Source organism: Carassius carassius, chromosome 47 (assembly GCF_963082965.1).
Source record: "Carassius carassius chromosome 47, fCarCar2.1, whole genome shotgun sequence".
NCBI lineage: Eukaryota > Metazoa > Chordata > Actinopteri > Cypriniformes > Cyprinidae > Carassius > Carassius carassius.
The window spans coordinates 25,025,805-25,049,394 of NC_081801.1; the positions used below are offsets into that span (position 1 = coordinate 25,025,805).

The 23,590-nt window shown below is 36.2% G+C and overlaps 1 protein-coding gene across 3 annotated transcripts in view; it reads right to left on the reverse strand.

The window, feature by feature from the left end:
* Positions 1–792: 792 nt before the first annotated feature.
* The window catches only part of LOC132130621 (follistatin-related protein 4-like), a 205,511-nt gene continuing 182,713 nt past the window's right edge, over positions 793–23,590 (reverse strand). For 2 of the 3 annotated variants that reach the window (XM_059542391.1, XM_059542390.1), the window contains exons 10-16: positions 18,072–18,206; positions 12,320–12,346; positions 10,415–10,533; positions 9,067–9,216; positions 6,348–6,455; positions 3,160–3,269; positions 793–2,995 (exon numbers count right to left, since the gene is read on the reverse strand). In XM_059542391.1, coding sequence (XP_059398374.1) covers positions 2,293–2,995; positions 3,160–3,269; positions 6,348–6,455; positions 9,067–9,216; positions 10,415–10,533; positions 12,320–12,346; positions 18,072–18,206 — 1,352 coding nt within the window. In that variant the 3' untranslated portion in view covers positions 793–2,292. The remainder of the gene's footprint in view (positions 2,996–3,159; positions 3,270–6,347; positions 6,456–9,066; positions 9,217–10,414; positions 10,534–12,319; positions 12,347–18,071; positions 18,207–23,590) is intronic. The other variant, XM_059542392.1, reaches the window with a different exon arrangement.

Here is a 23,590-nt window from a genome sequence, read left to right on the forward strand (position 1 = left end):
AAATGTGTGCAGCTAGTTTAGCCTTGAACAAACTACAGATTTATGTCACATGATTTTGAAACAACTTTTAATGGAGATTTCTCCCACAACAATCTTTTTAATTAATTTCCTCCATAAATCTGACCCACACTGCTTTGAGTAAACAATGGCTGGGAATAAATCCAGCTTTCTGGTTCACCCCAATATGAAAATTTGCTGTTAATTTACTCCTCCTCAGGCCATCCAAGATGTAGGTGACTTTTTTTCTTTAGTAGAACAGTAAAGAAGATTTTTAGCTGAAACCGTGGTTCTTGGTGATTCATAAAATGCAAGTCAGCGGCTACCGTCACCTAAAGAGTCAAAGAAATTCATTTCAGGCAACACAAAATGAATACCTGAAGCTCCTGAAGATATATTGAGATCTTATGAAGTTTTTATTGAGTGTGATTCGGTGAACTGGTTCATCTAGTTCAATAAAAAGAAGCGGTTCAGAAGAATGATTCGTTCGCGAACCAAACACCACTCCTGTTTGGCTGAGGCTCTGGATTACAGGTAATAATGGTGTAAATAGTGTTCAGTTTCTTGCACAGACTGATCGTTTTGCTTCATAAGACCTCGATATATCATCAGGAGCCACAGGGATTCCTTTTATGTTGCCTGAAATTATTTTATTAACTCTTAACCTCTTACTTGCATTTTATGAGTCATGAAGGACCATGGTTTCAATTAAAAATCATAATGTTCTACTGAGGAAAAATGTCACCTACATGTTTGATGTCCTGATGAGGAGTACATTAAGCCAGACATAGGGCACAAACTCAAATCGCTCTATGGTTAATAAACTATATGCAGGGCACATTTATTCAGCGGTTGTTAGCCCACTGAGTTTAATTTGATTTGTTTGGGCCTTAAATTGGTCGGATCTGTGTCCAGTTTAATGTTCATTGAGGTCTAACCATCTGGCTTCCTAAAGTAATATTGTAGTCATGCATATCTGACTGAGTTTGAAAGCACATTCAAAATGCCAGTTTAGACATTTTGTGTCGAACAGGATGATTTAAAGCTGAGCTTGCGGTTGTCTCAGTAGTGATAATAGTCTGTTCAGTGCAACAGTGCTCTAATTTGGTTCATGTGTGTCGAATGTACTGAAGGTTTTCTGTTGCTTTTCATGCTCTAGATAAGTTTTTTTTAGCACAGTGGGACTCATTGCCAGTCTATTTTTATTTAACAAGAATATATATTTCTTTTATTGTTGTTTGCTATTCTATTCTCGGGCTTCGCATTTTAATGTAATACATCAATGTAGGATTACTTTAATAAAACGAAATTTTGTGCTCAGACAGAACTGATGCAAAAAAAGCTAAAAGAAGATCCACACACAATTTTTTCTTTCATTGCAGGCGTTTCCATTGAGTTTTATTGTTTTTAAACTGAGCTAATGATATGTTCTATCCCCTAAGCCTTTACACAAACCTCTGCATTTTGGCATTTTCATTAAGACATAATGTAGTAGGTTTATTAAACCATTTTCCTGCTCCACACAATGGGTTTTTATCCTTGTGGGGGACATTTGATGAAAACCTGAACAACACACACTAACACAAATCCTATTTCTAAAAGAAATGATTTAAATAAAAAACAAAGATTTATTGTAGGATTTGTCCTATATGATGTCCCCAAGGGGAGGTCAGCTTTAGCAAACATTTGGGGATGACTGTGTACCCAAAATGTAGCTCCACAAAAATGCAAAACACACACATAGAGATCTTTGAGGACGACAAAAAGTACTCACCTCATTACAAAAAGGAAAATGGAAAAAATATTACTGTAACATGTTTATTATTATGAAGTGATGTACTAATAACTGTAAAACAAAAGTTGTTGAATTCTGGAAACAGTGGGATGAGGCTTTCTACACTGACAAAAATGAGACATGATGCTGATGTGGACACATTTCCTGCAGTGACTATAGTGAACACACTGAGAAAAAAAGAAAACCACTCCTACTTTAAAAAGCATTGTGCATAGTTCAGTCATCACCTAACCGGTCTGCTGCTTAACGCTATTTCTGCTAACAAGGAAGTGCAAAAAAAACTCAAATTAGTTCACTGTTGCACTGAAGGGTGTCTACGTTCATTCCCTTGTTGTTTAAGGTTTCTTGTCATTGAATGTGTGTGTACCTATACAGAAACCCGCATGTGTTCTTTTAACTCACTACAAGGATCGAGTCCATTCGCATCCCTTAAAGGATTTCCAAGCTTTGGCCGAGTCGGCCGGCGCAATCCTCTGCAGAACCGGCCCGCGGTACGCCGTTCAAACTTCACCCACCCAGACCACTGTGTTCCCTCTCTTGACGTCTGACACCTCACAGTGAGGGCTGCTCTGTTTGCCATCCAGAACGAACAGGGACTCAGCCGACGACGTGACCAAGTAGCGTCCAAACACCCCGCTGGAGACCACAACCCTGTTGGCGTCTCCCCAAGGCCAGCTGGTGGCCGGAATTGGATCCTTGACATTCTTGAGGGCTTTCATTCTTCCTGATGCCAGGTCCGAGAAAACCAGCTTGGAGCCCTGCGCTGAAGAGGCCACGATCATGTACTGGTTGGCCTCTGTGAAGGACGGCTGAAACTCCAAGTCTGCGAGGGGAATTGAGACGTCCGCTTCGTGACTCGTCCGCAGCTCGCCGCTGAAGGAGATGGTCTGGACTTGGAGCTTTCCGCGCCGCTTGTCTACAGAGACGATGAAGCGGCCATCTGGAGAGATGAACGGCTGGCCGTTGATGTTGGGATTGGGTCCAATGACCGTGTCGCTTACGCTGTCGATGAGAAGCTGTGAGCTTGGACCCGAACGGTCCTCGACTTGGCACTCGATAAAATAGTAACCGCTTAAATGAGTGTATGCCATGCTGGCTGGGATACAGCTGTAGTTCTTCAGACTGATGGTCTTGATGAGGCGGAGGGTCTCAAGGTCGATTTTATGCACTGCAGGCTCCGATTTTAAGTAGACAAAGCCAAACCTGAGATGACAATGGTCAAAGGCAGGTTAATGAACTTTATGCAGATTTATTAAGTGCTGCACTTTTAATTACAACCTTCATTTGCTTGCTTCCCATTTTTGGAAGAATTATGTGGAAAATCTGACAGAGGTCACGCACGCTGAGCAGCGGCGATCGTTTCGTACCTTACGTGGGTGATAATGAGGTTGGTGGGAGGGATGTAGAAGTCCTCCACTCTTTCAAACGGAGCACGGACGATCTGACGCTGCTCCACCACGCTGGCAGAAGTGATCACCTCAAAAAATGGAAAAAAGGGAAAAGAACATTACAACCATGTAAGTTATGAAAGCTGTGAAAGTGTAGCAGAACCTGATTTTTTACCAAGTGAGACATGTTTCTGGGACAACATTGTGATTAACCAATCAGATTTGAAGAACCAGTTTATAGATTTTGTGAAGTTTACGCTTAAAATCACTGTTTGGTGCTTGTACATCAGTTTCATTCATCTATCATTTCCTCTGATTTTAGGGATTACTCATGGTTAAGGTTAGGTTTAGGTGCAGGGATATGGTCAATAATATATTTTTGGAGTAAAATGTTGTTCAGGGGCAACAAAATATGTTGACCTAGGAACACATCTAACTCAGCAAAATCAGGACGTGCGAAAGTGTGTGTGCAATTTTAATTTGCATAAAAAAATTGGGAAAACATTGAATTTAATTAAAATCATTGCAATTTGTACTATTGATTATTATTCAGGTTTTTATGTATTATTTTTATGGTTACAACTATGCCTAAATCTGACTAGACTAAGCCGACAAAGATAAAAGATCTTCAATGACACTTGCTTTGATAATGTAAAAAATATATATATAGCATTCATGAATTTACTGTTAACTATAATATCATTTATGCATTTTCTGTATATCTTTCTGTAGTGTAGTTTATTATGTCTAGAATGTTTTCCCTACTCACTTCACAGTTAATTATCATGCATCATACTGAAGGTGACACCTAGCTTCTTTTCCGGGTCGCATTTTTACAAAGTGCACATTTTAAAAGTCTACTTAAGAGTGTTAAGAAACAGACATGAAAGTTTACTTGCACATTTCATTAATGTCTTCTAGTAGTTTTTGTTTAAACACTGTATGCACTGTAAGTCGCTTTGGATAAAAGCATCTGCTAAATGTATAAAGGTAAATGTAAACATATTTTTAAGTACACTATAAGTGCTCAACACATTTACTGAATTTTCATAAAAGCATTTTCCATGCCAATTATGTTTTAGGATTGCAAATATGGGATTGCTATTAGACACTCACCTTACCTTATGTATTAATAAAGGTACATTCACTTGTTACCCATAAGATACTACCAAAAAATATGATGTTATTGGAAGTTTAGTGTTTACAATAAATTAAAAGCGCTTAGAAAGTTGATTAAAAAAGGCCACTTTTGGCTTCATAACAAGTGTAGATGATTATGAATGCAAATGATGAGTTCTTAATTTGTGAATGTGTGTGTGATGAGTGCAGGATCAGAGCCAAGCGCACACATGTGGCTCTGTCTCCCCTCATTTGTTTAATCTAATGAACTGACAAACAGGTTCAGATGTTTGACTCAGAATATTGAGCTATTTAAAAAATGGGTTTGATATTTCACCTCTCGAGTGGAGCACTGCCTCCGGGTCCGACAAATCGTCCCTGCCCGGGTCAATTACTCACATTCGAAATGAGTCAAATATTATCAAGCCGTTTATTTGTGGTGTGAATCCATACCCCCTGCAGCCGATTATGCAGCTTCCCTCTAAAAGTGCTCTTTAGCATTTTAAAGTGATTCATAGTGAGTGCCTTCATTATTCTGTGCGGCTGGCGCTCTATGCTGAACAAGCAAACACACCTGAGGACTTTCCTGCTATTTAATGAAACATGAATTATTCATGTGTATGGGGGCTGGAATTAGACATTGTTTGTTAAATAAAAATCCTTTCATTTGCTCTGTCTTTGAGGCTGTGTGTTTCTCAGATGTATGTGCTGACATGAGGACAGCCAGGATCAAACCTGGCAAAGAAAAAAGCAGGAACTGGGCAAAATTTCTTAATGTAGCAGAAAGCGAAAGAGTCAGGAGCTCTAGCTCACACTGAACTGCACTGAAAAAGTGTAGATTCGATTTTCATTCAGAAACTGCTAGTACATTTTACAAACAACTAGAAAGAAATGTCAAATACCACAGAATTAAATGTGAAATTGTGAAGTAGAAAAACTGAAATTGTATTTTCCTGAAAAGACATTCCAATAATCTGTTTAAAAAGATAAACATAATTATTATTATTATATTTTTTTTACAGTATGAAGTTAATCTTCTTAATGCATTCAACATCTGTATACTATTTTCACATTTCAGGTCCATTTGAGCCCGAACAATCTTCATTTTCTAAAACAGTCATAACTTAAGATTCAAAGATTAATAAAGATCATTGTATCCAGTCAGCAGCTTTTCATTAACAAGTGAAAGTGAATGTATTGCATTTATCCCCTTTTTTATTAATGAAAAAATATAATTATAAATATATATGATGCAATATATTTATAGATTTACCAGTATTAAATGGAATTCAGTTCAATTCATTTGAACTCATTACTCAAGATTGCTAAAAAACTGTCCAAATTCATGAAACATACATATTTATTTCTAACAAAACAAAAATCTAACAACCTAAATATTACACTTAAAAGTTTTCAAACTAAATAAATTCATTTTACTTGCATAAAAATTTTCACTTTCAGATGGAAAAAGTGATCGTATTCATGTTTATCAAAAATTGAACAAACACACTTTTGGCACTGAATTTTGTTTGAGATTTGGAGAAAAGGCTAAAAATATTTAACAAAAGTTGTTTGACACTAATATAACTTCATAGATCATTTTACTCCATTGACTCCATACCCGGTCAAAATGACCAGAGCATGAAACATGTTACCTTTTGGTTATATATCTTAAATAATTATTGTAAAAATGAACAAACAAACAACAACAACAGAAAAAAAGTATATATAGAGGGTCTTAAAGAATTTGCAAGGTTTTGTTCCCTTACTAAAAACGAAGCATTTTTAGACATTTTTATGTATCTATTTTAGGTCAGAAATGGACCTGAATGTGTTTTGAAGCTGCAGTCGGTGCAGAAATGCATTTGTCAAGCACATCACACATTAACACCAAATATTAAAAATATACAGACTTTTAGCAGATAAACCCAATGAATGAACACTCAGGCATGAAGAATGTGTGAGCGCTCTAATTTGCTTGCGAGTCTTTAGGAACTAACTGGATGAATCAAAACCAGAAGCAGTATTTTCCACTTTGTGAGTGTCACCTGCAGTGTAGAGCGGGACTTCAGCAGGTCTCTCCAGCTCAACAGCCAAAGCTGATCGTGAGATTTGTCGTAGAAGAGTTTGACGGGCATGGCGTCCGTTTCCACAGCCTGTCATTCAACACAAGAGGGGGAATTCATTCAGTTCTGCTTGTCAAGAGCAACTGTTACGAGTGATTTATTTTTTGGCTATGTCATAATAAAAGGTGCGCTTTCACTGCGAACTCTTTCAGAATGAATGTAAGCTTCAATACATATGTAACTGAAGTTTACTTAACTCATTTCTGTTGGAAAAAGTGGGGAGAAATGGTAACATCTAAATTAGGGATGCACCGAAATGAAAATTCTTGGCCGAAACCGAAACACCGAAAAAGAGAAAACCAAGGCCGAAAACCGAAACCGAAACACCGAAAGAAATTATCCCAATTATTAGTACCATTGCATTTATTGCTATGACCGTGTACTAACTTTACTAAAATTAAAACATTGCAATTGCATAAATTAATATTAAAGTTTCAAAGATAATTACAATTACATAAATTATAAAAAAACATAAAAATGCATAATTACAAATTATGCAAATATTTATTAAGCACATTGCAACAATGCACAGTATAAAATAAAATTCAAACTAAAATTTAATCCCACTCATCTGTATATTAAATAATAATGTACAGGCCTACTGGCCTGCAGAAAGGTTTTAAAATTAACTGTTCTCTCATAAAAAGTGCATTTAGGTGAAGAGCATTTGAAATTTTTCTCTGTAGGACTAGAAAGTGCATTACTTCTCCAGTAGGCAAGACTGTTATCACTTCTGGGGATGGGGACTTCAGACAGATAACCATCTAGCTGTTGAGCAGTTGAGCTTGTCATCTGCCTGACATTTGAGAAATATTTGAGAGAGTGTATTTAAATAGGGCCAGGGCATAAATAAACATTTTTATCAAATTAAAGCAGAAATCTAGCAAAAAATCTAGCAGAAATATGGCTACAATCTGATATTATGCATGTATATGTATATGTGTGTGTATTATATATGCAGAGACGAGTCTTTTTTTTTTTTGCGCTCTGATCTCAGTCTCCTGCGCTTGGCGCTTCTCCGTCTCCACGCGGGTTCTCCGCATCCAGCGCGGCCTGGAGCATTTCTCGTGTGCTCTGCCATATTTCCGCGTCCAAGTAATGGTCTTTATAACGCGGATCAAGCACATTCGCGATGAAGTGCGGAGGATCCGAAAAGATCTCAGTGAGACGTGTGCTAACAGACTCTATAAGACTGTACTTTTCTTTGTTTTCACTTAGTGGTCCGTCTCAATCTCTTTGTTAGGAGACGCTTTAGTGCTGCGAATAAAGGAATAAGAATAGAGAGAATGTTCTCTATTAAGACCCACTGGTGTGAAGTGAATGACGCGGGGAGCTCGTGGTCTGCGCTATGCAGGTGCACGTGCAGGTCGCGGTTTCTGTTTGCGTCATCATAACATTTCGGCCGTGTTGTTTCGGTAATAAAAGTGTTTCGGCCGAAAACCGAAAATGCACTTTTTGGCCATTTTCGGCCGAAAATTTTCGGTGGCCGAATATTCGGTGCATCCCTAATCTAAATTAACTGGTTTTATTCAAGTTCAAGTTATTATTTAACATCACTGATCCTATTAACATTAATTAATACCAACAAAATTAATTTTCACGGGTTAAATCAGGTAGAGCTCGGAAAGCATAGGACAGGATTGGGAGAGTAAATGTTCAAAGGAAGTTATGTTTGTTGGGAATAGCCTTGCTGGTTATTTATTAATCTTTACTTATCTTAGACATTTATATGGGGTTCTGTTTTTGTGGTCATTATGCTGAGAATTTGAGTTCATGCAGTCTGATTGTAAGATGGATGTGACAGAGGTGTGTTTTAAAACAAAGTCTGTGTTGTTATTCCTGTTATTTTAGGTACCACTGCATCAGATGTGTGTGCAAAAGTTACTGTGTAAACTGAAAGGATTTAAGTTCTAGTTTTCATTAGTTATCTTAACTTTCTTAAGGGATGATGCATTATCATGGAAATAACAGAAACAGTCAAAGCACTGAATAGAAGAATGTTATGAAGCACTTCCATCATTAGTTATAAAACCTAGCAATGCTGAATGACTGTCGCTATCATTTGTAGTTTTTTGGAGTTTGTTCTTCACTGAGCTCCTGTGATCATGCTAGAGGTTATTATCCATGACCTTGTGATACGTCCACACGACCCATGACACACTGCTGTCTGCTAGCAGCAGCTCTGCTTTCTGAAACAGCTTTCATCTTCACACACACACACCCACACACACACACACACACACACACACACACACACACACACACACACACACACACACACACAGTGTACATTCATCTTATAGTTTCCATTGTTCTCTGTTGCTAATATAAATAAATGCACGATGAATGGAATATATTTTCTCTCTCTTTGTATTTTTATATCCGTATGGTACACGTTTATCCTATTTAAATCAATGTGATAAACTAGTTAGGCCAGAAGTAATCTAAGAGCAATCAAAAAGGAGTAAAAATGTGTAATGTACTGTAATGGATTACGTTACTGACTCCAATTTTTGTCATGTAATGTGGAATCAGTAACAGACTACAGTTTGTAAGTAATCTACCCAGCACTGATGACTCCTATGGAGAACTTTTATGAGATATGAGAGCTGAGTTTGGCCGAAGACGGTCTCATCCTCACCTGCACGACTCTCTGCGTCTGTGTGTCGATCAGCAGCAGTCTGTTCTGAAGCGGCTGAGACACGTACACGTACTTGTCCCTCACGCTGACCGCTGACGCCCATACACACTCATGTTGAGAGACACCTGTGCTTCTGGGACACAGTTCGTCCTGCAGGGAAAATATGGACACGCGCTTGAACCAATGTTTGTGTCAGTGCAGGCGCAAAATAAATTGGCATTAATGATTCCATGAAGAACCTTTAACATCCATGGAACATGACCATTGTACAAAAGATTCTTTTCCCTAAAGGTCCTTTAGATTATTAAAACGTGATTCACACTAAAAAGAAATGGTTCTTTTAGGAACCATTCACTAGAAGGACCAAAAAAATGGTTTTTCTATTACATCACTGCAAAACACCCCTTTGAGACCTTCGCTTTTAAGAATGAACTAAGAACTTAAGAACTACTTTATGCCAATGATATTGTTTAAACAAAGCATCTGGATGTAGATACGCTACCATTTTGTTTCTCTTTTGCTTTCCAAAGCTACCTTTATTTCATAAAAAAATACTGAATTCAAAATAACTGTTTTCTATTATAATATATTTTAAAATGTCATTTATTTCTGTGATCAAAGTTGAATTTTCAGCATCATTTCTCCAGTCTTCAGTGTCACATGATCCTCCAGAAATCATTCTAATGTGAAATATTTCTGATTCTTATCAATGTTGAAAATAGTTGTGCTGCTTCATTTTTATAAAAAAAAGTTTTTGAAGCTGTGATACATTCTATTTTTAAGGATTCACAGATGGATTATAAATGTCTTTGCTGATATTTTTGATGAGTTTAAAATAAATACAAATATTAATTATTAATGAATAAATCAACAACACTGTACTGAAAGCCATATAATGCATTATAAATATTTTTTAATGCATTATGCCTTATAATGCACCTTATAATACATTATGATCTCATTAATAATTATGACCGCGGTTAGACATTATAATACTTTAGAAGGTATTAAACATTAAAACACATGATAAACAAACCTTCAAATGCACTCAATACACTTAAATACACTTAATGATGAGAAGATATAATGCATTACATTATGCATTATATGCATTATATTATGCATTATAATGCATTATAATTAGAATTACCCAAAACTCTTACTAATCTTTATTTTTTGAACGGTAGTATATTACACTAATAATACTGTTTTGTTTTTGCAGTAATAGGAACTTTGTGGGTGGAAGAATGTGAAAATAATCTTAAACAAACAAACCGGCTTCAATGGCATTAAGCATAATAAATACTCATATCTTTGTCTTTTATTTTGGGTTTGAGCCAATACTTACATAACCACCCAGAATCATCTCTGTCCATGGGATGCGTCTACGAATCTCACAGTTGCCGGGCTGCAGTATGGTGATCCCTTCACTGGAGAACACATAGAACATGTTCCCCACACTGAGCCCTGCAAGCACACAGCATCACACACGCCATTACACACACACTCTTCCTTCAGAGAAAACAACAGCGAACGGCGTGCCACGGCGTCAGACAATGCAGCTTTTATACGGTCAGACAGCAGAGACTATTAAAATCTCCTGAAACCACTCCAAAAAGTGCATTTGCAGGTCTGTCACCTGGCAGCAAACAACAGCTGCTGATTAGCGTGGTCACATCAGAGGAGAGCTGTCATGCTGTCAGAAAGCAGAAGGTGTAAAAACACACAGCTGCAGGTAAGCTGCATGTGATCACAATTCTGACCCCCACACCCCTCTGCAATTCTGACTTCTTTTTACAAAATTGTGAGATATAATCTCATTAATGAGAGTGATTAAGTCCAATTCTGAGGAGAATAGACTGACTTTTAATAAAGTCAGAATTGTGAGTTTATATTTTGATATACAAACTCACAATTAAGATAATATAATACCCCGCCCCCCCTCAAAATTTGACCTTATAACACAATTCTGAGCAAAAGTCACAATTGAGAGAAAAAAGGTCAGAATAAAAGTCAAAATAATTAGCAATTGTGACTTTATATCAGTTACAATTGCAAGTTTTTATCTTGCAATTCTTACGATATAACACACAATTGCAACATTATATCACAATTGTGACTTTACAAATTATAACAATTATAACTTCTAACTTTATAACATCGTGAGTTTACACAGAGGATAGAGAAATCAAAAGACACTTTTTTTCCCTCAAATATTTCTAAAGTTTCTCATTTGTGTCTAGTTCTATTTCTCCTAAGGAATTTTAGGAGAAACATCTGAAACATCTGTTGATACTAAAAAGAGAGATATATCAGAATCTCATTAGTCTCCTGCTTAGGAATAGCCATTGAGCAATACATTTTCCTCTGGGTTTATCTCACAGTTTTGAGAAAGAAAGTCTGAAATGTGGGATTATATCACACAGTTCTGAAAAAAAAAAGTCAGAATTGCAAGAAATAAACTTGCAATTGTGAGAAAATCATAATTACCTCTCTCTTTTTTTATTTATTTATTTATATTCAGTGGCAGAAACAGGCTTCCATACAACTGAAATTATATCACATATGCATTATGTAAAAGTAAGAACTATGAGATTATTAGAGTAGAAAGTTACCTTTTATATTATTTATTCAGAGGCGGAAAGCTGTTACAAGACCTCTGCTGTTAGGGCCAAAGGCACATTAATTTACATGACAATAATCAGATCCCTGACTTTTTTTATTTGTTGGTTGGATTTAGACAGTGCTATTACAGTTAACATAAAAAAAATTAAAGTAAAGATGAAACTTACATCTTAAAATGAATGATAACTGAAATAGACCAAAATATAAAAAAGTAAACAATTTATTTCAGCAAGCTAACAAAACAGAACAAAGCACTTTTATAATTTACAAAAATGTGTTGTTCAATTAATGTTCAATAAGAACATTTATATATGGCCTATACTGTATTTTTAGCCCTAATCTACCCTACTGAATAGACATACGAGATGTAATAGAAACTATCATTATGACATGATATGTGATTATCAAAGCAAACGTGAGATTTGTGCTGTAATAAAGTCATGAGCTTCGGTGCATTCAAGTGCCTTTACTGTTACATGAATGCACAGTAATGCATGCTTCAAATATGCCTGGATTTATTTCAGTCAGAAATTTAGTCCAGACAAAGTTATCAAAGTGACTCTCAAAATGTTTGTTACTGTTTTTGTAACATGAACATTAATCAGACATGAGTCTCAAGCAGATTTACCTTCCTCCCTCCAGAGAATGTTGGCCACTAGATGGACAGCATGAGGAAACACAAAGGATAGTTAGTGAACAGCAGAGAAACACACTGATGTGACTGACTCCACCCTGGATGTTTACAGTACTGTATGTGTAACTTCAATAAGAGAGCTTTCACATTAATACGATCCCCTGGAAGGCTTAAAGAATTAGTCATATTAGAAATAATGTCCATGGAGGTGGAGATGGGCTACTGGAGGGATGCAAATCACGATTTGGTTTAGTGTAATTATGATATCGCAAAGTCTGATGTTTTTGCAGTCTGATATGTTTCATAAAGAGCAGCAGTGTGATCAGAGTAGCTCAATCACTTCGGCTTCAACAAAAGAGAACATTTAATAACCGTTTCATGCCAAACTCACTGTATAATGGCCTTTTGTGAACCGATGTGCCTTCATTTGATAGAATGAGAGAGAAAATATATTATTTTATTGTATACTGTATTATAATAAATATTAGATTAATTAGCTGCATTATAAATATACTTTATTCTTGTAGAAGAAGACAGGAAAAATCATATTATTGCACTGCATATGGAACTCTGTATGCTTTTCTTCATTGTTCAGAGGTTTCAGAGTATTTCAGAGGGTGCATACAGTAACTCATATTTCATCTCATATGAGACTCATATGTCATACTCATATTTCTCATACTCCTAACTCATATTTTTTTATATTAAAGGCATGGACACCATTTTTGATGTTTCATATCTCCTGACACAAATTAAGACATTGCGGTCACATATTTTTATCATAATAATATACATACAAACAAGAACAAAAATTTGCATTTTAAACTGCAATCGTAATATTTTACCAGAAATCGCAATTGTAAAAATAAATAAATAAATTATGTAGCCCTAGTTGAAAGCGTTGATAGATGGGATGGGTTGAGCTGACAGAAACCCAGCAGACAGATATTACTGAAGCCTTTACCCACACAGTGGACGTGCAATTTTCAGAAATATGCCTGTATCCACACAAGTGATGTTTGATCATCAGAAAGATAGTTGAAAAACACAATGAAAAATAAATCAGAAGAAACATCCCCCAGGAGTGTTTCTCGACACTGTGTACAGTAGTCCGGAAATCTTTTGCATTGAATTTATTCATGTTTTTATGTGGATTCTCAGAAAAATCTAACTTACTACAAGAAATGTTTCATGAGGGACGGTTGATGCATGTTATCAAAGTGAAATTTTATACTAAACTTTAATAAACTCTTGAAATATCAACCTGATATTTCAATTTAAGAGATATTAAAATTGCCTTGAGGTCTTTCAGGCCCCAAACGTGAGAGTTAACATATAAAAGACTTATCCAAAGGTCTTATTTGAGATTATTTAAATGCAAAAATAACCAGCCTTTGTCCTCTTCATATGAGACTTGTCACCTGTCTTTTATTAGGCCTTTTATATTCAACAAAGACACTGGGTTAGAGAAAATATGGCTGAGTTATTATAAGACTTGTTGATCTCATAGACATAATATGTGTTTTGGACAAGGATCACTACCTTTTAATTTCTTCATGTACAGGTAAGTGTTTCATGTCTTGTATTACTGTAATGCTTTTATAATTTAGCAATAAGTCACAAGAGGAAGGTATTGAACTGTGATTTACAACGCTATCAGTTATCATGTTAGGTTAGGGTTGTATTGTAAGACTTCACTAAAGCCTTGCAAGACTGAAACTAGATTTTTCTTCAGTAGAAGGATAAAGAAGATTTTTAGCTGAAACCGTGATCCTTGGTGATTCATAAAATGCAAGTCAGCGGGTACCATCACCTTAAGAGTAAAAAAAAAGGTCTATCAAGCAACACAAAATGAATAAGGTTGTTTCTTACAATATATTGAGGTCTTATGAAGCAAAATGATCGGCCTGTGCAAGGAAAAGAACATTGGACTGTTTGAACATTTACCTGTGACCCAGAGCCTCAGGCAAACAGTCCGGAGTGATGTCTGGTTTGCGAACAAATCATTCTTTTGAACTGCTTCTTCTTAGTGAACTAGATCAACCAGTTCACAACGAATCGTACTGAATCATCTGAAAATCATCTGATCTGAATCATTACTCAATCAAAACTCACTTTTAGATGCCCTACAGTCAATCTGACTAGAAATGAGCCCAAGAACCTTTGCATCTGATCCTATGATGAATGAACTCATTCAGTGCTCAGGTTCCTCCAGCAGTCACTGAACTGAAGAAACAGTTCAACTCGGACCGAAGACCGATGAGTCTCTGATATGAGCATGCGTGAACTAAACACTTGAATGAAGGGGCCAAATTAACTTTTTTTAATGGTTTCTCATTGTTTATGTAAAAAGGTGAGTTGAGGAAGACTAGTTTATTCACTTTATCTGTTTTAGACCTGTCCAAAAGAACCAGTTTGTGGAAAAGAATTGGACTTCACTGTTTGCCTGAGGCTCTGGATTACAGGTAATCACGTTGTAAATAATGTTTCGTTTCTTGCACAGAACGATCATTTTACTTCATAAAACCTCTATATATCGTCAGGAGCCACAGGGATTCGTTTTTTTTGTTCCATGATATGCTTTTTCAAAAAAAAGAAAAGAAACAAAAGGCGGCCACTGAAATGCATTTAATGAATCACCAAGGACAACAGTTTCTTCTACTGAAGAAAATCTATCTACTAAAACCAGAATGATTGTTTTTAAAATGGCACTATAGTGGACAGAAAAGAATTTGCCATTTACACTCTGGACACATTGAGATCTATAGACCTTCATTTCACTCTAATTGAACACTGTAAATTTAACAGTCCGGAAAATGTCTGTAATTTCAGAAACAGGAATTGGCATGTGCACAGACATCACAGGACTGTTCACATCTGCAGATGTTTATTACTGTATGACCATAAAAACCTTATTAATGACAAACTGTCCTTTCTGCATTGGTGACTTCATGACTTGTGAGCTGGCTTGTAAATTCTTGCCAGTAATGACCAACATCCCATATTAAAGTGTGCACAAGTCTACCAGCACATCTAGGGCTCTATAATTTCCACAATGCAGACGGAATTGTGGAATCCAGTCATAAAAATGGAATTTATAATACAGAATGTCAAGGAATTTTGGAAATTATCGAAGAATTTTAAATTGACAGAATGAAAAGATTTGTTTGATTTTCATTTAATTAAAAGATTAACTAAATTGTTCATGTTGTAAACAATGTAAACAAAATTTCTGACAAAACAGTCCTAACATTGTATAATAATAATAATAATAATAATAATATAATTATAATAAATATATAATAATATAATAATTTGTTTTATTAATTTTGTTGATTGAAATAAAATGGAATCCAGACAAATTAAAATGTAAAATGCAGAATTTGGTAAAAAATAAAATAGAACTTTAGGAAAGATGAACAAACAAACAAAACAAAACAACTAACAAAAGAAACCCCAAAAAACAAACAAAAAACAAACAAACAAAAAACAAACAAAAAAAAACACGTGTAAAAAAAAGAACTGTTAATAAACTGTTGGTAAATTGTATAAATTTCATATTTTCATTTAATTTGACATGATTTTAGACATTACTAAAATGTTATTTAACCATTAAAACATAGAGATTAAAAACATTTGGAGATAAAATTAAATGGATTTCAAAGGCCAAAACCATTCCCCCGTATACAGTATATACAAGGGGTCGGCAACCTACGGCACGCGTGCCAACAGTGGCACGAAGAGGGATAATCACTGGCATGCGAGCAATAGGGGAAACTGCATACAGACGTACATTTTGAGGTAATAACTTCTCATAGTCACACAATCATTTAGGAGCTATAAATACTATTAAAGTGTGAGAATTAACTTGCGTTAGTCTTCGGATGCGTGCGTGAACACTGCACATACTAGGTGCTTCAGATCAAAGCCTCAGCAGTCTAACAGCGCTCATCAATGTCAAAATGACTGAGATGGCCAATCAAATCAAAGTAGGCGGGGTTTACTGTTCACAGAGGCAGAGCGCAAAGTGTCAGTTTAACGTTAAAGAGAGCGAGGTAAGATGAAGCAGCAAATCATTTAACATTAGTCAACTTTTAATAATACTTTTTATGATAGAAGTGTTAAGTGACCGACAGCTATATCCATTGATGAAAAACTTTCTCAAATATTGCCATTTTGAGAGAGAGGGAGAGAGAGAGAGAGAGAGAGAGAGAGAGAGAGAGAGATGTGTAAATTGTCTGCGTCTGTCTCACTCTACAAACGATGAAGCGATTTTGCCCCATTGTTGTTGAGAAATATAATGTAGCGATTCAGTATTATTAAGTCAATCAATGTGGCAGCACTGACAAGTCCGCAATTTCGAGGTGAAAATGAGGATGATTTAATGTTAATAAAATTAACAATTAATTTCAGTTCATAATTCAGAGTGTATATATTTTGTTTGTAATAACACAGTTACCAATACCATTATGTGAAAGTGCCGCTCTTCTGTTGCGAATGTGCCAAATCTGCTGATGTAATTACAACCACTAGGTTATACAGAAGTGGAGGGGAAGGCCAGGTGAGCGCTGAGCTCTTGTGCCTCAGTTGTTAAAAAAATTAGCCAATCAGCATCAAGTGTTCACTTTCAGCGCTAAGGAGTGTTAAGAAAAGGAACATCACAGAGGAGGCTAGCCTCCCTTCTGGAATATCAACCAATCATCATAGAGATGTAAATTACGTGATATTATGCTGCGTTCCAGGCAACCTGTAACCAGTGTTTTTACAACCTTCTACTCGTGAAAGTGCACTGGAACAGCAGTCAAACCCATGACTTCCCACCCGTGAACCATTACTAGATCAATGTACTCCGAGTTCCGAGCTCTGACGTCTAATAGCCCGCGAAACAACAATGGCAGCCCCTATGGATAATATTGGCTATGGATTCAGTGTTTATTCAAGTGGTACACGTTGAAAAATAGATTTTAGGACAATATAACGTTGCAATAAAATTTATAATCTAGCTACAATTCCTTGCGCTCAGGAAGTTTGGCGTGACTTGCCTGGAACGCTACAAAATCGTGAGTCGTGGTTTGAAGTCGTGACTTACGGGCTCAAAAACCTGCCTGGAACGCAGCATTAGTCTGAACATCTCCTGTAGCAGCTGGGCTGATAATTTACCAAGTATTTATGATGAGTAGCGATATTGAATATTTGATCTCCAACAGATTTTCCAAGCTGTCATTCAAACAGTATATATACAAATTTAAAATAAAGGGAGCTATAACTATAGGCTACAGAAGTAGGCCTAATTAAATAGCACAGCAGGCAGCTCTCTTTTAACACAGACTTTTAAGAAGGGATGGATGTTTGTTTCAAATGATAGTACAGGTAAGTGAATTTATGTTATCTTGTTGTATGTGTGTCATTTTCTTCACGTTTTCTGACTAGGGCTGGACAATATATCGAACGATATGATCTTGTGCATCTTGTCAGTAAAGCCGATTGGGATTTACTGCTAATCACTGAACCGGCTTTACTGACGAGATGCACATGATCATATCGTTCGGTATATTGTCCAGCCCTATTTCTGACTAAAAGCCACCAAAAAGCCATTTTAAAGTGGTTACTGGTTGTTGGTACAGTGGTTAACCTGAAAAATTAAAAATGGCACGTCATGACGAAAAGGTGGCCGACCCCTGGTATATACCATAGTTCACAAAATCACAACAGTCTGTGCTGAAACAGCTTCAGTATCATCACTCACGTGTCTTGCGTCCCGAATCTTCCACAAACAGAGATGAGATGTCTTCATCCACACCGACCTCATTTCTAGCGATGCAGGTATAAGCTCCAGTGTCTTCATAACGCACACTACTGATGTGAAGCTCACTGCCATTCGCTGAAGAAATACAACAACCAACAGGCAGGTGATTCAGTATGTTTCCAGTATATTTCCTATATTTCCTATATATCAACACACACACCATACAAAAACACCTCTAACAAAACCGGCAATCAACTACAGGGCTATAACACAAATCTCAAAAGTAAGTTTGAGGTGTTTGTATTCACTGTTGACCAATAACATTGATTGAGCTTTGGGTGAAGGCATTCTTAAAGCCCATGAAGGTTTCCCTGTGGTGCTGCTAATACTTTGCGAAGTTATGAAGTCCAGTACTTGGATTTATTGAGTCTTTTTTTTATCTCAGAAGAAATGGATTTCTCTAAAAAAAAATGACCAAAGGAAGAAAAAAAAAAGAATGTGAATTTCTAGTTGTTAGTCGACATGAATAATTCCCAAATACATAAACTGTAAAAAAAAATTAAAAATAATAATAATAATTATATATATATATATATATATATATATATATATATATATATATATATATATATATATATATATATATATATATATATTGCTAGTACCAGGTTGGACCCCCTTTTGCCTTCAGAACTGCCTTAAAGGGATAGTTCACCCAAAAATGAAAATTCGATCATTGTTTACTCACCCTCAAGTTGTTCCAAACCTGTATGAGTTTCTTTGTTCTCCTGAACACAAAGGAAGATATTTGGAAGAATGTTTGTAACCAAACAGATCTCGGTCCCCATTGACTACCATAGTATATATTTTTTCCTACTATGGAAGTCAATGGGGACCGAGATCTGTTTGATTCTGTCATTCTTCCAAATATCTTCCTTTGTGTTCAACAGAACAAAGAAACTCATACAGGTTTGGAACAACTTGAGAGTGAGTAAACGATGATAGAATTTTCATTTTTGGGTGAATTATCCCTTTTATTAATGACAGCATCACGCAGTTGCTGCAGATTTGTCGGCTGCACATCTATGATGCAAATCTCCTGCTACATCCCAAAGCTGCTCTATTGGACTGAGATGTGGTGCCTGTGGAGGCCATTTGAGTAAAGTGAACTCATTGTCATGTTCAAGAAACCAGTCTGAGGTGATCTGAGCTTTGTGACATGGTGCCATCAGAAGATGGGTACACTGTAGTCATAAAGGGATGCACATGGTCAGCAGCAATGCTCATGTAGGCTGTGGTGTTTAAACAATGCTCAGTTGTTATGAAGTGGCCCAAAGAAAATATCTCCCACACCATTACACCACCACCAAAAGCCTGAACCATTGAGACAAGGCAGGATGGATCCATGCTTTCATGTTCTTTACATCAAATTCTGACTCTACCATCTGAATGTCGCAGCAGAAATCGAGACTCATCAGATCAGGCAATGTTTTTCCAACTTTCTATTGTCCAATTTTGGTCAGCCTGTGTGAATTGTAGCCTCTGTTTCCTGTTCTTAACTGACAGAAGCGGCACCTGGTGTGGTCTTCTGTTGCTGTAGCTCATCTGTTCAGGATTTTGTGTGTTCAGAGATGGTGTTCTACATAACTTGGTTTAAAGGAGTGGTTATTTGAGTTACTGTTGAATTTCTATCATCTCTAACCAGTCTGCCCATTCTCCTCTGACCTCTGACATCAACAAGGCATTTTCATTCACACAACTGCCGCTAACTGGATATTTTCTCTTTTTCGGACCATTCTCTGTAAACCCTAGAGATGGTTGTGCATGAAAATCCCAGTAGATCAAGCTTGTCTCCCCATTTTTCTGACAGACACTGAAGGTGACTGGATAGTTATGTTCTACTTACAGTATATGAACCATGGAAAATGGGACAGAAATGTTTTCAGCATGCTGAGTGTATGAATGGAGCTGCGTCCCGGTCAGCCAGGGAACATGCAAGCCACCTCCTCCTTACCTCTCTGAAAGCAAATGCAAGCAGCTTTCAAATGCTGTATTACATGGATTTGGGGACACAGGTAAAATAAAAAGCCTTGTTTAGATAAAAAGTAATATTACCATTTAAATGCAAGCACATAGTAGTTAAAGTGTGATTTTTGAAGGCTGGTTTTGATGCTTGTGAAATTGCACACACTCTCTCTCTCATACACCCCCCCCCCCCCCCCCACAATGTTACTTTGATGGTGTTTCACTTATATTCTTATTGAGCTTTGATGCTAATTAAATCCAGCCATAAAAAAACCCGCAAATTACTTTGATTTCATTAGCAAATGGATTTCATGAAAAAATAAATTTTCAGTCATTAAAAAGGTCTCCAACAACATTTCTTGATCATTTAGAGATACGTGAGTGTCGGCTATAGGATTGTTGTGTCTTGAGTTGTGACTGGTCTTTGGTAAAGCATTTACACAAGCTCATGCAGTACATATCAATGTCTACTGAAATCACAATGAAAACGCTGCAGCTGCGCTTACTGATGAGATCACCTTTACAGAGTCATTTATTATGACATCACCTCAAAGATCCTGGGATTCTATGGAAAACTGAACGTAACTTTTTCAGAAACTATCAAAAATATTCCATTACAAAATAAGGAAAACACAATGAAAATGAAAAGAATCTCTGTTAAGCCCGCCCCCACGAGAAGTTTGTGTCAAAACACCAAACGAAAAACAGCGAAGCATAAGCGAAATCTGTGGCAATGCATTCAGAATCCACGATTAGCGAAAACAAATCTTTTAAAAATATTAACAAAGAATGAAGCATATTTGAAGAGCCTGCTAAATTTGTGCGACTGAGTTCATTTTTTTCATTTTCATTTCTTTTTCAGTTTTTCTTCTTTTGTAATGGCATATTTTTGATAGTTTCTGAAAAAGTTACGTTCAGTTTTATAAAGTTTCGTTCATTTTTATTGAACCAAATGTAATTCCATAGGATTCTGTCAAGAATCTGTGTTTGCAGTTATGATGAGCATGAAGCTAATTTCACAGCATTAAGGATAAACACACAATTCTCAAAGAGAGGAGAAGCTGATGTTCTGTGTGTGTGTAGGTGTGTGTGTGTGTGTGTGACATCTCAGGATGGCTGCTCGTCGTGTGTTTTGGAGCTTTGTGAATGTGAATGCTTTCATGAGTGTGTCAGAGATCACATAAAAGCATTCTCCTTTTCACCTTACCTTCATTCTGTCATCTCTACTACTCTCCTTTCCCATCTGTTAATCCTATTGATCTCATTCTATATATTATATAAATAAAATTTGTCACCACTGGCCAAATTTTATACTGTTTATGTGGATTTAGACTTTCAGTGAAGCTGCATATTTGCATATTGAGTACATTCATGTACTGCAAGTGGGTTATAGATATGAAATAATGGTCACACTTTATTTTAGGGACCAATTCTTATTATTAACTAACTATTTACAATTACCTCAATCAACGCCTAATTTGCTGTTCATTTATAGTTAGTAAGGTAGCTGTTAGTTTAGGTATGGGGTCGAATTAAGGGATCTAAAATATGCTCATGCAGAATAAGACATTAATATGTGCTTTATAAGTACTGATAAACAGCCAGTATGCTAGTAAAATGCATGCTAATAAGCAACTAGTTAATAGTAGGGGTGGAACGATACATGTATTCATACCGAACTGTCAAGGTACGGGCATCTTGGTTCAGTGCATGAGACCTAGTCTCAGCCTCACACATCACGCCTACGGACCTTTGGCTAAACGTCTGATGCATAAACACTTCATGAGTGTCGAGGTCGTCATCGGATTGGTTGAATTATACAGGATTTCTGAGAGACGTTTGTGTCACATTCTTTAATGTTATGCCTGGAAACAAAAATGCTGTGGTGCCAAACCCCCTCACGAAAGAAGAAAGCTGTCGTATTTATAACTGTGACGACGAGTGCTTATCAGGATCAGCTAAGCGCTGGATATTCAAAAGTATGTCAAATATTCAAAGTTCGCTGCATAGAATATTTAAAATACATCCAAGAGTTTTACACACTGGTCTGTTATTGTGGTGACATCTGCATGCCCCGAAACGTGATCCTGAATGAAACGAACTGTGATTGGTTGTTTGACGGTCAGTCAAATGATCTCATGGGCGGGCCCTGGCTACATGATACTACATGAGACTTTATGACGAATACAGGCTATTCACCCCCAATCCAGAAGGGGGCGCCTATATCAATGCAACGCTGTTTGATAACCGAACCGGAGCTTTGTGCTCGTGTATCCTACTTCTGTCATTCAGCACAAATCCAAATATTCCATAATATTTCCATATTTGCAATTTAACGTATCTGAATGATAAACTTTTATTTATTTTGTACATTTTAGGCTTTGTGTTTCAGTCGCGTTCCAGTGGTGACATAGAGGCAGGCGCGCTGATGTTTGGTTCACTGTATTTTATTTTGATAAATAAGCAAGTTAGCAATGCTGAAACTAATGTGTGTGTGTGTGTGTGTGTGTGGGTGTGTGCGCGGTGCAATCACTTCAACTGTTACCTTACACCAGCAGAATCAACTTTAAACACTTATTGTCTTACTAATAATGCATCATTGTATAAAGGTCTGCTTTTATTTAAGTACACTCAGAATGAAAACAAAACATTGAGCTTTTTAAAAATAAAGAAGACAAATAGGATGTCAATTTCTGCCACTTGAGTTTCCTTTCTGTGAACTGATGAAGCCTGTCACAAAAATGAACTGAAATTCAATTCAGTTCAAAGAACTTTATTAATCCCAGGGGGAAATTGCTTTCCATGTTAAAACTGCTCTCAAAAAGAAATGAAAGACAAAGAAAATAATAAAATTAATAAATATATGTCCATAAATATAAGAATGTAATACAAATAATAAGACCATACAAATAAAAATGGTATTTTTGATAAGATCTAAAATGAATTAGGTGCAATAGAATGACAAATGTTTTGTATAATAAGTCCAGTGTGATAATGATAATTAAATGCAGTATTTATATAATTAGTATATTAGGTAAAGGTCATGTTCCATATAGATATTTAGTACATTTCCTACTGTAAATATATCAAAACTTAATTTTTTATTAATAATATGCATTGCTAATAATTAATTTGGACAACTTTAAAGGCGATTTTCTCAATATTTAGATTTTTTTTGCACCCTCAGTTTCCAGATATTTAAATAGTTGAATCTTAGCCAAATATTGTACTCCTAATAAACCATACATAAATGGAAATATTATTTATTCAGCTTTCAGATGATGTATAAATCTCAATTAAAAAAAAAAACTTGACACTTAAGACATTTAAAGGGTTAGTTCACCCAGATAGCAAAATTATGTCATTAATAACTCACCCTCATGTTGTTTCAAACCCGTAAGACCTCCGTTCATCTTCTGAACACAGTTTAAGATATTTTTGATTTAGTCCGAGAGCTCTCAGTCCCTCCATTGAAGCTGTGTGTACGGTCTACT